Below are 15109 nucleotides of genomic sequence, written 5' to 3' on the forward strand. Positions count from 1 at the left end.
ATTTTAGAAATTTGAGTCTTCTTTTTTTTTTCTTGGCCAGTCTAGACAAAGTTTTGTCAGTTTTGTTGATCTTTTCAAAGAACCAATTTTTGGCTTCGTGAATTTTCGCTATTGTTTTTCTATTTTCTCTTTCATTTGCAGGCATATCTCAGAAATAATTGCAGGTTCAGTTTCAGACCACCGTAAGAAAGCAAATGTTAACAATAAAGCAAGTCAGGAGAATTTTTTTGCTTTCCCAGTGCATATAAAGGTTATGTCTACATTACACTGTAGTCTGGTATGCATGCAATGGCATGTCTAAAAAACAATGTATATACCTTAAAAATACGCTACCGCTAAAAAAATTGCTAGCCATCTTTTGAGCTTCCAGCAAGTTGTGATGTTTTTGCTGGTGGAGGGTCTTGCCTCAATGTTGATGGCTGCTGACTGATCAGAGTAGTGGTTGCTGAAGATTGGGGTGGCTGTGGGAATTTCTTAAAATAAGACAACAATGCAATTTGCTGAATTGATTGGCTCTTCCTTTTATGAAAGGTTTCTCTGTAGCATGTGATGCTGTTTGACAGCATTTTATCCATAGTAACTTCTTTCAAAATTGGAGTTTCTCGCCATCATGAGATTGTACCAGTTCAGTCACATCTTCAGTCTCCATTTGTAATTCTAGTTCTCCTGCTATTTCTGCCACATCTGCAATTACTTCCTTCACTGAAGTCTTGAACCCCTCAAAGTCATCCATAAGGTTTGGAATCAACTTCTTCCAGATTCCTGTTAATGTTGCTATTTGACCTCTTCCCATGCATCATGAGTGTTCTTACTGGCATCCAAAATGGCAAATCCTTTTCAGGTTTTCAATTTACTTTTCCCAGATCAGTCAGAGGAATCACTATCTATGGCAGCTATATCCTTATAAAATGTGTTTCGTAAATAATAAGACTTGAAAGTCTAAATTTCTCCTTGATCCATGGAGTGCAGAATGAATGTTGTGTTAGCAGCCACAAAAACAACATTAATCTCATTGTACATCTCCATCAGAGCTCTTGGGTGACCAGGTACATTGTCACTGAGCGGTCGTATTTTGAAAGTAATCCTTTTTTCTGAGCAGTAGTTCTCAACGATGGGCTTAATATATTCAGTAAACCATGTTTTAAACAGGTGTGTGCTGTCATCCAGGCTTTGTTGTTCCATTTGTAGAGCACAGGCAGAGTGGATTAAGCATCATTCTTATGGGCCCTAGGATTTTCAGAATGGTAAATAAACATTGCCTTCAACTTAGTCTCTAGCTGCATTAGCCCCTTCCAAGAGAGTCAGCCTGGCTTTAGACGCTTTCAAGCCAGGTATTGACTTCTCCTCTCCAGCTATGGAAGTCCTAGATGGCATCATATTCCAGTAGAAGGCTGTTTCATCTGCATTGAGAACCTGTTGTTTAGTGTAGCCACCTTCGTTGATTATTTTAGCTAGATTTTCTGGATAACTTACTATAGCTTCTACATCAGCACTTGCTGCTTCACCTTGTACTTTGATGTTATAGAGATAGATTCTTTCCTTAAACCTCATGAGCCAACCTCTGCTAGCTTCAAACTTTTCTTCCACAGCTTCCTTTGGCTTTCTCAGCCTTCATATAATTGAAGAGGTTTAGGGCTTTGCTCTGGATTAGGCTTTGGACTAAAACAATATTGTGGCTGGTTTCATCTTTTTGTTTTGTTTTGTTTTGTTTTTGTTTTAAGTAGGCTTCATGTCCAGTGTGGAGCCCAATGCAGGGTTTGAACTCACAACCCTGAGATCAAGACCTGAGCTGAGATCAAAAGTTGGACACTTGGGGTGCCTGGGTGGCTCAGTCAGTTAAGCATCTGACTCTTGGTTTCAGCTCAGGTCATGATCTCATGGTTTCATGACTTCAAGCCCTGTTTCAGGCTCTGTGCTGACCATGTAGAGCCTGCTTGGGATTCTCTCTCTTCTCCCTCTCTCTCTACTCCTCTCTCTGCTCCTCGCCCATTCACGCTATCTCTGTCTCTCTCTAAATAAATATGTAAACTTAAAAAAAATTTTTTTAGGGGCGCCTGGGTGGCTCAGTCGGTTGAGTGTCCGACTTCGGCTCAGGTCATGATCTTGCAGTTCGTGAGTTCGAGCCCTACGTTGGGCTCTGTGCTGACAGCTCAGAGACTGGAGCCTGCTTCTGATTCTGTGTCTCCCTCTCTCTGCCCCTTCCCCACTCATGCTCTGTCTCTCTCTGTCTCTCAAAGATGAATAGACGTTAAAAAATTTTTTTTTTAATTTAAAAGAGTCAGACACTTAACTGACTGAGGCACCCAGGTGCACCTTGGCTGGTTTGATCTTCTATCCAGACCACTCAGACTTTCTCCATATCAGCAATAAGAATGCTTCACTTTCTTATCTTTTGTGTTTATTGGAGTAGCACTTTTAATTTCTTTTCAAAAATTTTTTCTTTGCATTCACCTCTTGGCTTACTGTTTGGCACAAAAGGCTTAGTTTTCAACCTGTCTTGGCTTTCACCATGACTTCCTCACTAAGCTTCATCATTTCTAGATTTTGGTTTAATGTGAGAGGGGTGCCTGGCTGACTCAGTTGTAAGAGCATGCGACTCTTGATCTCAGGATTGTGAGTTTGAGCCCCACATGGGTGTGGAGATTACTAAAAAAACAATAGATAAATAAACTTCTAGAAATAAAGTGAGAGACATGACTCTTCCTTTCACTTGCACACTTGGCATTGTAGGGTTCTCAACTGGCCTAATTTCAGTGTGTCTCAGGGAATAGGGAAGGTCAAGGAGAGGGAGAGAGATGTGAGAATGGCTGGTCAGTGGAGAAGTCAGAACGCACACTGTATTTATCAATTAAGTCTTATATGGGCATGGTTTGTGCCCCCCCCAAGGCAAAATTACAATACTAACATCAAAGATCACTGATCACAGATCACCATAACAAATACAATAATAATGAGAAAGTTTGAAATATTTGAAAAAATTGAAATATTGAAAGTTTGAAAACTGTGACAGAGACACGAAGTGAGTGAATGTTATTTGAAAAATGTCACTAATGGACTTGGTCGATACAGGGCTGCCACAAACCTTCCACGTGTAAAAAATACCTGTGAAATGCAATAAAGTGAAGCACAGGAAAACACGGATGCCTGTAGTTTTCCTCTCCTCTTCACTCTTTCCGTCCTTCTGCTTGCTTTGGGTTTACTTTTACTCTTCTTTTTTCTAGTTTTTGAAGGTAGAGATTAGGTTATTGATTTGAGATCTTTTTTTTTTAATATCAGCATTTATAGCTACAAATTTTCCTCTAAGCACTGGTTTAGTTGTGTCTCACATTGTCACAACATTGTCATGTTGTGTTTTAATCTTCTGTTATCTTAAAGTATTTCCTAATTTCTCTTGTGATTTCTTCTTTGACATATTGGTTGTTTAGGATGGTGTTGTTCAGTTTCCTCATCTTTGTGATTCCTCCAAATTTCTTTCTGTTATTGATCTCTAATTTATTCCTTTTGTAGTCAGAAAAGCTACTTTGTCTGATTTTGATCATGTTAAATGTATTGAGACCTATTATGGCCTAGCAGAGGATCTATCATGGAGAATGTTCCATATATGCTTTAGAAAAATGTATACTCTGCTGTTGTTGGGTGCAGTGTTTTATACATATCTGTTAAATTTAGTTGGTTTATAGTGCTGTTCAAGTCTTTAAATTTTTTTTTAATTTTTTGAAGTTTATTTATTTATTTTGAGAGAGAGAGAGAGAGAGAGAGTGTAAGCAGGGGAGGGGCAGAGAGAGAGAGAGAGAGAGAGTGTAAGCAGGGGAGGGGCAGAGAGAGAGAGAGAGAGAGAGAGAGAGAGAGAGAGAGAGAGAGAATCCCAAGCAGGCTCCATGCTGTTAGCACAGAGCCTCACATGGGGCTGGATCCCACAAACTGTGAGCTCATGACCTGAGCTGAAATCAAGAGTCGGATACTTAGCCAACTGAGCCACCCATGTGCCCCTCTGTTCAAGTCTTTTATATCCTTTTTTATTTTCTGCCTCATTGTTCTATCTATTATTGAAAGTAGAATATTGAAGTCTCCAACTGTTATTATTAAATTGTCTGTTTCTCCCTTCAGTTCTGTCTGGTTTTGCTTCATATAGGTTTGGGCTCCCTTGTTAGGTTTATAGATGTTTGTAACTGTTTTATCTTCCTGACTGATTGACTCTTTTATCATTATAAAATATTCCTCTGTGTCTCTAGTAACAGATTTTGTCTTCAAGTCTATTCTGTCTTCTGTTAGTATAGCCATTCTAACTGTCTTATGGTTGATGTTTGCATAATACATCTTTTTTGTTGTTGTTCTCTCAAGCTCTTTTGTATCTTTGAAACTGAAGTGTATCTCCTGTAGAAAACATAGTTGGGTCTTTAAAAAAAAAATCCGGTCTCATAGCCTCTGCTTTTTGATGTCTAAGAATCTATTCACATATGATGCTATTATTGATATGGTTTGATTTACCTCTGCCATTTTGCTTTTTTGGGGAGAGGGGTATATGACTCATAGCTACTTTGTTCGTCTGTTCCTCCTTTATTTAGAATTTATTTTTGTAAATGGTCTGAGGTGGTTTAGCATCCAGACGGATAACTATGCTAGCTAGCACCATGTTAAAAAAAAATTGCTCTTCTCTACTGAATTGTAATACCTCCTTTGTCATATATATTGCTCCCATATATAGTTGACTATGTTTATGCAATTTCTATTATGTTCTGCTCATGTATCTGTCTTCTCCTGTGTCAATACCTGCTGTTAGGTTTCAGCAACTTCACAGGAAATATTAAAGTCTGCTCTAGCAAGTCCCTCTTAATTTTCTTGTTTTTCAAAAGTATCTTGGGTATGCTCAGACATTAATTGCTCATGTAAATCTTTGAATTCAAAAAGAAAACACCAGTGGTAGTCCTTTTAAAATTTCACAATACATGCACACACAGGCATACATATACCAACACTGACCACCTAGGAACATGGCATGTGTGAAATTAGGCAATTCATTTGAAGTAGAAACTGGTAAGTGGTAACATAGCACATGAAAACAAGACAGAACAGGATGATTTCTGTATCTTTTGCCTAATAATTGTTTTGTTAACATAGGGTGAACGCTATTGAAAGTAGTGCCATCAGGATATTAAGAGAGAGAATAATTGCACGAAAAACTGACCTCATTCATGCTTTCCAACTTCAAGACCGCAGTAAATCAGGTAATAAAATTATGTAATGCTTACCGTTTCTTAACATACCAGCTTACGTACAAATCAGTTTTCATTTTTTTCGCTTCCTTAAGATTTCAGTTCTCTATTTTTACTAGCAAGGAAAGATAGAGATAAAAATAAAACATAATCCGTTATGTGCTTGAAAAAAGCCATATCCCTCCTTTGCAGTACGTTTCTTTCAACTTAAAACAACAGCAACCCTTCTATTCTGGTAGTGGCTCAGACTAGACACTCTGGAAGGCCCTCCTGTTAAGAAACAGCGAGATTCTAGAGGATACAGAATTTTAATGCATCTACCAGCCTCACAGTAAAATAAATATCTAGCAAACATTTTTCTCTCATGAAACGTTTTTTGCAACCAGCTTGGAGCAGCAAACAAGCACAAAATGCTCGATTGTCCTGAGGGCAAATACTAATTTTGGTGTTGTGCTCAATCCTGAGACTAGACCAAAGGATAATAGAAAGATGGATAAGCTGAATCTGAGACTTCCACATTAAGCCTGGACCCTGAAAGTGGCTAAAGTAGGCTATTTTTGTAGTGCCCCTTGACTCTTGGCAAGCAAATGCAAATCCATGTTCCAGGGATGCATCCCTAATTTTGGCCACTAACATATGCAGAGATTAAGATCAACCATGAGTTCATAACCAAAGATCATGAAACAAAGGAGACAAGCTACCGTGAGTAAGCGTCAACAGAAACAATGACAGATTTCATTCTCTAAAGATAGCAGATATTGGAATTATCAAATACAAATAAAAATAACTAAGAAATGTTTAAAGAAATAAAAGGCAGATCACTGACATGCATTTAAAGAATGATTTGAAGAAGAGCCAAATAGATGTAAAAATATACTTGTTGAAGAAAACCATATTGGATGGGTTAAACGGAAGATTAGACACTACTTAAGACAGAATTAGAAAGGTTAAGACTAATGGACAGTAAAATAAAGTTTAACATACATCTACTCAGGGTCCCAGGAGGAAACAATGTAAGAGAGGATGTATTTGACATGATAATGGCCTAGACTTTTCCAGAATTGATGAGCAACTCAAATTCACAGGTAGAGAGATACAGTGTTTCTCAAATAGGATAAAAAAAATTAAATCCACACCTATATACCCTTGTGGAGAAACCACAGAGTACCAACAGCAAAGAAAAATATCCTAAAAGCAAGCAGAGAGAAATACACATTGCTACAAAGGGAAAACAATTTGACTGATATCAGACTTCTCAACAGTCACAATAGAAGCCAGTAGACAGTGGAATAATATATACAAAACATTGAAAATAAAATTTAGAAAAAGATATAACACGAAAACACTAACAAAACCGAGGTTGAAACAGCTCTATTAATATTAGACAAAGTAGACTTCAAGGAAGTCTACATTACTAGAAATAACAAGGGACACTTTATAATGATAAAGTATTCTGTTTGCCAATTGAATCCATTATAAATGCATATGTACCTACTAATATAGCCTCAAAAATATGTAAAACAAAAATGGACAGAACAAGTAGAAAAATCTACCATCATAGTGGATGATTATAATACTCCTTTAACTGAAAGAATTAACTGACAAAAAGATTAGCAGAGTTTCCCTAAAAGACATACATAGAACCCTGCTCAACAATGCAGAATACACACTCTTGTCAAGCACACATGGAACATATCCTGGCTATATCCTGGAACATAAAGCAAATATCAACAAATTTTGTATTGGAAACATACGGAATAAATTTTCTGTCATAGTGAATTGAGCTAGAACTCAATGACAGAAGGTAGCCAGAAAATCCCCCTTGGGCTTGGAAATGAGAAATACACTTCTAAATAACCCTGGGGTCAAAGGAGAAATCACAGTGGAAATTAGAAATCTGCAACTCAATGATAAGGAAAATGCAACATATAAGATGCAAGATAGAGAAGAATTGAAAATGCATATATTTTGAAAGATGAAACTATGATCAACAAAGTAAAAACAAAAAGGGTTATTTGAAGAAACTGGAAAATTTGATAAAACCCTGGTAAGGAGATAGAGAAAGCATAAATAACCAATGCCAGAACTGAAAGGGGAAATTTTAGTATATACAGACTTTACAGATATTAAAAAGCTCATAAGGTGTATTATAAAAACTCTTATGCTAGTGAATTGATACTTTAGATTAAATGGACAAATTCCTAAAATATATATGTACACACACACACACACACACACACACACACACACACACTTACCAAAACTGACACAAAAAGAAATAGAAAGCCTGAACAATTCTATAACTGTTGAAGAAACTGGATCTGAAATTTTGAAACTTTCCACAAGGAAGGCCCTGGGTTCAGATAGCTTCATTAGCCATTAAAATATACATTTAAGAATGAAACCAGTCTAGGGTCATCTGGGTGGCTCAGCTGGTTAAGCATCCGACTTTGCCTCAGGTCATGATCTCATGGTCTGTGGGTTTGAACCCAACGTCAGGCTCTGTGCTGACAGCTCAGAGCCTGGAGCCTGTTTCAGATTCTGTGTCTCCCTCTCTCTGTCCCTCCCCCACTCAAACTCTGTCTCTCTCAAAAACAAATAAACATTACAAAAAATTTTTTTTAAAGAATAAAACCAGTCTAGAGGCACCTGAGTGACTCAGTTAGTTAAGCATCTGACTCTTAATCTCAGGGTTGTAGAGTTCAAGCCCTGCATTGGGCTCCGTGCTGGGCATGAAGCCTACTTAAAAAAAAAAAAAAAAAAAAAAGAGAGAATAAAATCAGTCTTACACAAACTCTTCCAGAGAATAAAAACATAAGGAACACTTCCAAGATTATTTTAGGAGGTCAGCATAACCTTGATACCAAAACCTAGTAAAAACATTATGGAAAAGGAAAATTAAAGGCTAATCTCAGACATAAATTTAGATGAAAAAAGTCCTAAATGAAATACTGGAAAAAGGTTAATGTAAAACGAACAAGTTGGTTTATTCTAGAAACACTAGGAATTCTGGGTTGATTTGATAAATGAAAAATCAATCAGTGTAATTCACCAATTTAACCAAATTAAAGAAGTCTTAATTCTCTCAAAATAAGAAACATTTATTGGATGTATTTTACCTTGGTTTCATGGTTTTAGAAAACTAAAAATGAAGCAAATTTCCTTAATCTTATAAAGGATATCTATCATAGCCTATAGAAAACAGCATAATTGATAGGGTAATGTTGAAACCTTTTCTTCTAAGATTGGGAATAGAGAAAGATACTGAATAATTCCCCATCCCCAATGTGTCTGCATCCTAATCCCCAGAATCTCTCAGTGTTACCTTAGATCCCAAAAGGAATTTTGCAGATGTGATTAAAATACTGATCTTGAGGGGCATGTGGCTGGCTCAGTCAGTGGAACACACAACTGTTGATCTCAGAGTTGTGGGTTCGAGTCCCATGTTGGGTATAGAAATTCTTACAAATAAAATCTTAAAAAAAATAATGATCTTGACCTGGGGAGACTATCATGCATTATCTAAGTGGAATTGATATAATCACAATGGTCCTTATAAGAGGGATGTAGGAGTCAGAGTCCGAGGAGAAGGTGATGTGATAATGGAAGAAGATATTGAAATGATACTCCTTGAAAACTCCTCCAAGCCAAGGAATATAGGCAGCCTTTAGAAGCTGAAAAGGGGTAAAAAACAGATCCTCCCATCAGAGTTTCTCAAAGGAACCACCCCCACTGACACTTTCGCTTGTACCAGCAAAAGTGATTTTGGACTCCTAGCCCCCAGAACTATAAGAGAATAAATTTGTGTTCTTTAAAGCCACTAAGTCTGTGGTAATGTGTTACAGCAGCAATAGGAGACTAATAAAGATGTCTATTCTCAAAATTGTTCAACATTGTGCTAGGGATGCTAGCTAGTACAATAAGGCAAGTTAAATAAGATGATAAGAATTACAAAGGAAGAAATACAATGTTACTACGTATAGACAACATGATTGAGTATATCAAAAACCCAAATACACAGAAAAACTATTATAATTAATAATTGAATTGAACAAGTTGTAGAACACAAGGTCAACGCAGAGAAATTTATTGTGTTTTCATATATCAGGTTATCAGCCAGAGTCTATTCAGGACATAGAAACTACGGCAATAATTTGAACTGGGAAATTTAATGTAAAGAATTATTAACTAGTAAAAGGCTATTTACTAAAATGGCTGAAAGAGAATGCTAAAGCATACAGGAATAGAAATTGTAGGGTGCAGCTACTATCTCTAAGGCTAAGAAAGTGAACCCAAGGAAGGAACAGACTTGGAAGAGTCCCCTGCTCTCAAGCAAGGCTAATATTCAGACCTAATTGGAGAGGGAATGACTGTGGCCCACTAGATGCGGTGGAAGTTCGATGAAGTGTCTCATGTCAGAGCTGGTTGGTAGCTGTTGAGCCCGGACTGAAGTGGATGGGGCCACCCACGGGAGTGCCAACAAAACCCTTTTTGGGCTGTGTATCGCTGTGCCTCCCACACACTCCTGGCAAGGAAGCCATTTACTGTGGTGTCAGTGAAATTGACTGGAGAGTGAGTGCCAATGCATTTCCCACACTCTGGTAACCATGCTCTACTGGAAAAGCAAGAAGGAAAGCATGCCAGAAGTGATTCTTCTGCTGTGTCTTAGAGTATCCTTCCTGTACTCTCTACTGACATTATACCAGGCACCCAAAGAGAATTATTTACAGGGTTCAGTTCCAGTGTCATAAAACAGGGCAAAGAAGGGTAGCTTTGAGCTGAGTAGGAGTAAACTGATGGCTGGTAGAGCTAACAATGCACTTTTAGGTAATGAAAATCTTCAAAGATCCCATTCAGGGTAGATAATCAAGGACGAGAAAGGAACCAAACGATTGATGTATGAGATTTCTAAATGATTAAGAGAAATTAAAAAGGACGAAAATAAATGGGTAGGTATTGCTGTGTGCAAGGGCCAAAGTTGTCAGCATATGAATTCTCTTCAAATTGAGCTATAGGTTCAATGCACCAAAAGGGCATCTACAGAAATGTGGTTTTTTTTAGGTTTTTTTAACGTTTTATTTATTTTTGAGACAGGGAGAGACAGAGCATGAACAGGGGAGGGTCAGAGAGAGGGAGACACAGAATCTGAAACAGGCTCCAGGCTCTGTGCTGACAGCACAGAGCCCGACGCGGGGCTCGAACCCACAGACCGCGAGATCGTGACCTGAGCCGAAGTCGGCCGCTTAACCGACTGAGCCTCCCCAGGCGCCCCTACAGAAATGTTCTTAGCAGCACTGTTTGTAATAGCCCCAAACTGGAGATAATCTAACATCCACCAACAGTAGAACGGATATATAAATTGTGTATATTCACACCATGGAATACTATACACTGATGAAAATGAAGACCTACAACTAAATGGAACAACATGGCTGAATCTCATGAACTTAGCGTTGAGCAAAAGAAGCCTGACGTCCCCCCAAATATATACTTCATGATTCCATTTACATATAGGTCAAAAAAGGCAAAAAGCAAATTATAGTATTAGAGATCAAGATAGTGGCTCTCTTTAGGAAAGTGGGAAGTGGTAGTAATTGTGAGGGGCCCCAAGGGGGCCTTTTGAATATTGGCAATCTTTTTTTTTAACTTTGGGGTTTTATTTAAATTCCAGTTAGTTAAAAGTGTAGTATTAGCTTCAGGTGTATAATATGGTGATGCAACAGTTCCATACATCATCTGGTGCTCGTCACTGACAAGTGCACTCCTTAATCCCCATCACCTGTCGCACCCGTCCACCTGCCCCCTTCCCCTCTGGTAACTATCAGTTCGTTCTCTATAGTTAAGAGTCTGTTTCTGGGTTTGCTTCTCTCTTTTTTTCCCCTTTTGTTTCTTTTGTTTTTTAAATTCCAAATACGAGTGAAATCATGTGGATTTGGCAGTGTTTTATTTCTTGTCCTTGGTGGTGGTTACATAGGAATTCTCTTTGTGATAATTCACCGAGCCCTGTATTTGTTTTGTGAGTTTTTCTGTATGTGTTGAACTTTAATTTAGAAAAAAGAATTATGACCAACAGACACATGAAAAGATGTTCATCATCACTTATCATGAGGGAAATGCAAATCAAAACCACAGTGAGATATCACCTCACACCTGTCAGTATGGCTAAAATCGACAACACAAGTAACAACAGGTATTGGTGAGGATGTGGAGAAAGGGGAACCCTCTTGCACTGTTGGTGGGAATGCCAATTGGTGCAGCCGATGTGGAAGACAGTATGGAAGTTCTTCAAAAAGTCAAAAATAGAAATACCTTAAGTTCCAGCAATCACACTGCTGGGTATTTACTCAAAGAATACAAGAACACTAATTCAAAGGGATACACGCACCCCTATGTCTATGGGAGTATTATTTATAATAGCCAAGCTATGGAAGCAATGCAAATGTCCATCAGTTAATGAATGGATACATAAGATGTGGTGTGTACATATATACAATGGAATATTATTCAGCCAGAAAAAAGAAGGAAATCATGCCATTTGCAATGACATGGATGGAGCTAGAGTATTAGGCTAAACGAAATAAGTTGGTCAGAGAAAGAGAAATGCCATATGATTTCACTCATATGTGAAATTTAAGAAACAAAACAGGCGAAGGGAAAAAATAAGAGACAAATTGAGAACAGACTCTTAATTACAAAGAACAAGCTGATGGTGACCAGAGGGGAGGTGGCTGGGGGATGGGTGAAGTAGGTGATGGGGAATAAGGCGTGCACTTGGGGTGAGCACAGGGGGATGTACAGAAGTGTTGAGTCACTATAGGTACACCTGAAACTAATATTACACTGCACGGCAACTGGAATTAAAATAACTTTTAAAAAAGCTTCAAAGAGGGAACAGTGTGGAGGTTTTTTGTGTGTCTCGCGTCCATGACATACAGCCAGACCAACATTAAAGCATCCTGCACACCTAGAAAACTGATCTGAGGGTAACACAACAACTGCACAACCTGAACCAAGGAACTCAGCAGAAAGAGAAAAAACTCATCTTTATTTTCAATTTTTGTTAAAAATATTTTTCTTTAATTTTTCTCTACTATCAAAACACACCTAGGATCTAGCAGCATTTCTTCAATTTTTGTGTGTGTTTTTAATTTTTTAGTTTTAATTTTTTTAATTTCAATTTTAATTTTTTCTACCTCATTAATTCCTTTTCTCCCTTCAAAATGATGAAACAAAGGAATTCACCCCCCCCAAAAGGTAAAAAGGAATTATGTCTTTGGCAGGTAAGTATGTGGGGAATGGTTTTATGGGAGTGTAAATGGATATTTTTTTTCTCGAAAACAGTTTGGTATTGTATGTCAAAAGGCTTAAAAATGTGCATCCTCTTTGATCCAGTAAATTCCACTTATAGGAGTGATCCTAAGGAGATAATGAAATAGTTGAATAGCCATTAAAATAATGATGTAGATCTACGTTTCTGAACATAGATGGATGTCCATGATTTATTGTAGGTAAAAACTCAGATTAGAATAAATATGCTATGGGGCGCCTGGGTGGCTCAGTCGGTTAAGCGTCCGACTTCGGCTCAGGTCCGTGAGTTTGAGCCCCGCGTTGGGCTCTGGGCTGACGGCTCGGAGCCTGGAGCCTGCTTCCGATTCTGTGTCTCCCTCTCTCTCTGGCCCTCCCCCATTCATGCTCTGTCTCTCTCTGTCTCAAAAATAAATAAACATTAAAAAAAAAAAGAATAAATATGCTATGTGTGTTGCCACAGACACATGTATATAAAACATTTGCTAGACTACAAGGCATATTTGGCTCTAAGAAAGGTAAAATGTAGATTATATATCCCTGTTTGTGTGCACTACAAGTAATAACATTTTTTCTATTCGTTCAAAATCATTTCGAACGAGCGTATCTTTAATAATCAGAAAAAATAAAGATATTTATATTTTGAAAGACTACATATAATATCAGGGGATGAAGGGATAGGACCTTGGAAAATGAGAAGTGAATTACATGCCAAAATATGAAAAATGAAAGTAATCTTTTATCCTTTATATCCTTTCGTGTTTTAAAATCTTCTATTGTAAATACACCTTCCTTTGCTAATCAGAAAAAGGAGCAAAAGATCGAACACCCAATGTCTGATTGCTTACGCATAACATTACGGGCAAGATCTGTGGAACACCCAAGACTTTCTTTAGTTTATTTGTCCCTTAGAGCTGTGGGGCCTGGTGGGACAAATCACAAAGGGGAGAAGGAGGCACCCAGGCCTCAAAACCCCAGGCTGCTCACTGACTCTGCCGCGTGGGTTGCGTTTCTTTATCAAATCATCAACCAATTATATGGGCTTTGTTGTTGTTGTTGTTAGGAAAACTTTCTATGAGCCAGTGGGCTTTTTGCATGGAGAACACTTTGGGGCTGAACTTACCATGGAGATCCCTGAGTTCACGTCTGGTCACCACAGACACCAATGGAGATGTTAACTACATGTCCAGCTTCCAGGATATCCACATTCAGAAACCTGTGAAAGAGGCAAGTGAAACATAGCCCCAGCTGAAACCTGGCTGGAGCGAAACACCCTTCAGATGACCTGTGAGAGGGACTCAGTCTTGAAAAGTTGGGTGTGGAATCATCTAATGGATGGGCGTGGCAGGCTTGGGGAAGGCCTACGGGGGCTCCCCCAAGTACATAGTGATCTGTCCGGGAAATTTGTGCTTTCTAACGATAGGCAAAATGGAAAAAGAAGGAAAAGCTTCTGCGAGAAAATCCATGTCAAATCAGAAGGGCAGATACGACACCCACTCTTTCATACAACTCACCCCTTCAGCTCCTCAACAGAGTCCCTATTACACTGCGAGAGTATAGACCTGCTGACATGACATCTTATGCCTTAAGTGTTTGTAAAATTAAAAATCTCTTATTAAAATGGGAATACCCCGGGGAGAGTTGTAAGGCCCGCCCCCGCCCCGTACTTATTAACAACTCTTTGCCAGTTAGTTACCACACTGGGCTGAACGTGAGCCGATGGGAAGGGAGACTGGGGCGATTGTTTGCAGGGGAGATGAGAAGGTCAGAGCAGAGAGAAGAGAAGTAAGGCAGGTGGGAAACTAAGATACCCCCACAAGAGAGGCTTTGGCTTCATGCAAGAGGCAGTTTACCACAGTGACCAGACTCACAGGCCTTGGCTTCGGGCAGCTGAGATCAGATCCCATTCCCTAGCTACGTGAACCTTGCAAAACTTACCTTGCCTCTCTGTTTTCTAATCTGTAAAATGGACATAATAATAGTTCTTTTCTTTGGGGCCGTTGTTGAGGACTGAATGAAATAGCCCACAGAAAAGTCTCAGGGCGGAGCCCGCGCGCACGTGTTCTCAGTACGTGTTGGCTGTTGTTCACTGCTTCTTGATCAGCCAGGGCCCTGCAGACTGCACACGCTTCCGCACGCAACAGCATGGTCTTTTCTCTGATTAAAGAAGGTTGGGACTCCAAGGAAGGCCTGCCTTCTCGAATTTCTATCTGAATCACATGCTTTGAATTGGTGGGAACGTTTTGTATTTGTAACATGTACTAAAATTGACCGTTATTAATTCTATGTGTTTTAACACTTAGAACGTCTTTATTTTAGGCTCAATCTACTCTAATTGAAACTCTGTACAGATACCGATCTGACCTGCAAATCATCTTTAATGTCATTGATTCTGATCACTCAGGTAAATGAACTTTGATTAGTTCGGTAGCAGTAGAAAGCAAGGGCTAATCTGTTTCTCAGAAACCAGAACTCTATTTTCATCTATTGCATTCTTCATCCAAAGTTGATTTAACTCAGGGCTGGGGGGCGGGGGGAGGCGATGATAAACTCATGATTAGGATTATTACTATTTTAGTTTGTCCACCAAC

At 38.7% G+C, this 15109-nt stretch overlaps 1 protein-coding gene across 3 annotated transcripts in view; it reads left to right on the forward strand.

Annotated features, from left to right (window-relative positions):
* Positions 1 to 15109, forward strand: part of PPEF1 (protein phosphatase with EF-hand domain 1) — a 108178-nt gene that overhangs the window by 91522 nt on the left and 1547 nt on the right. For all 3 annotated transcript variants that reach the window (XM_027054561.2, XM_053202127.1, XM_027054562.2), the window contains 3 exons: positions 5119 to 5225; positions 13582 to 13745; positions 14838 to 14922. In XM_027054561.2, coding sequence (XP_026910362.1) covers positions 5119 to 5225; positions 13582 to 13745; positions 14838 to 14922 — 356 coding nt within the window. The remainder of the gene's footprint in view (positions 1 to 5118; positions 5226 to 13581; positions 13746 to 14837; positions 14923 to 15109) is intronic.

The sequence above is a fragment of the Acinonyx jubatus genome, chromosome X (assembly GCF_027475565.1).
Source record: "Acinonyx jubatus isolate Ajub_Pintada_27869175 chromosome X, VMU_Ajub_asm_v1.0, whole genome shotgun sequence".
In the NCBI taxonomy this organism is placed as follows: domain Eukaryota; kingdom Metazoa; phylum Chordata; class Mammalia; order Carnivora; family Felidae; genus Acinonyx; species Acinonyx jubatus.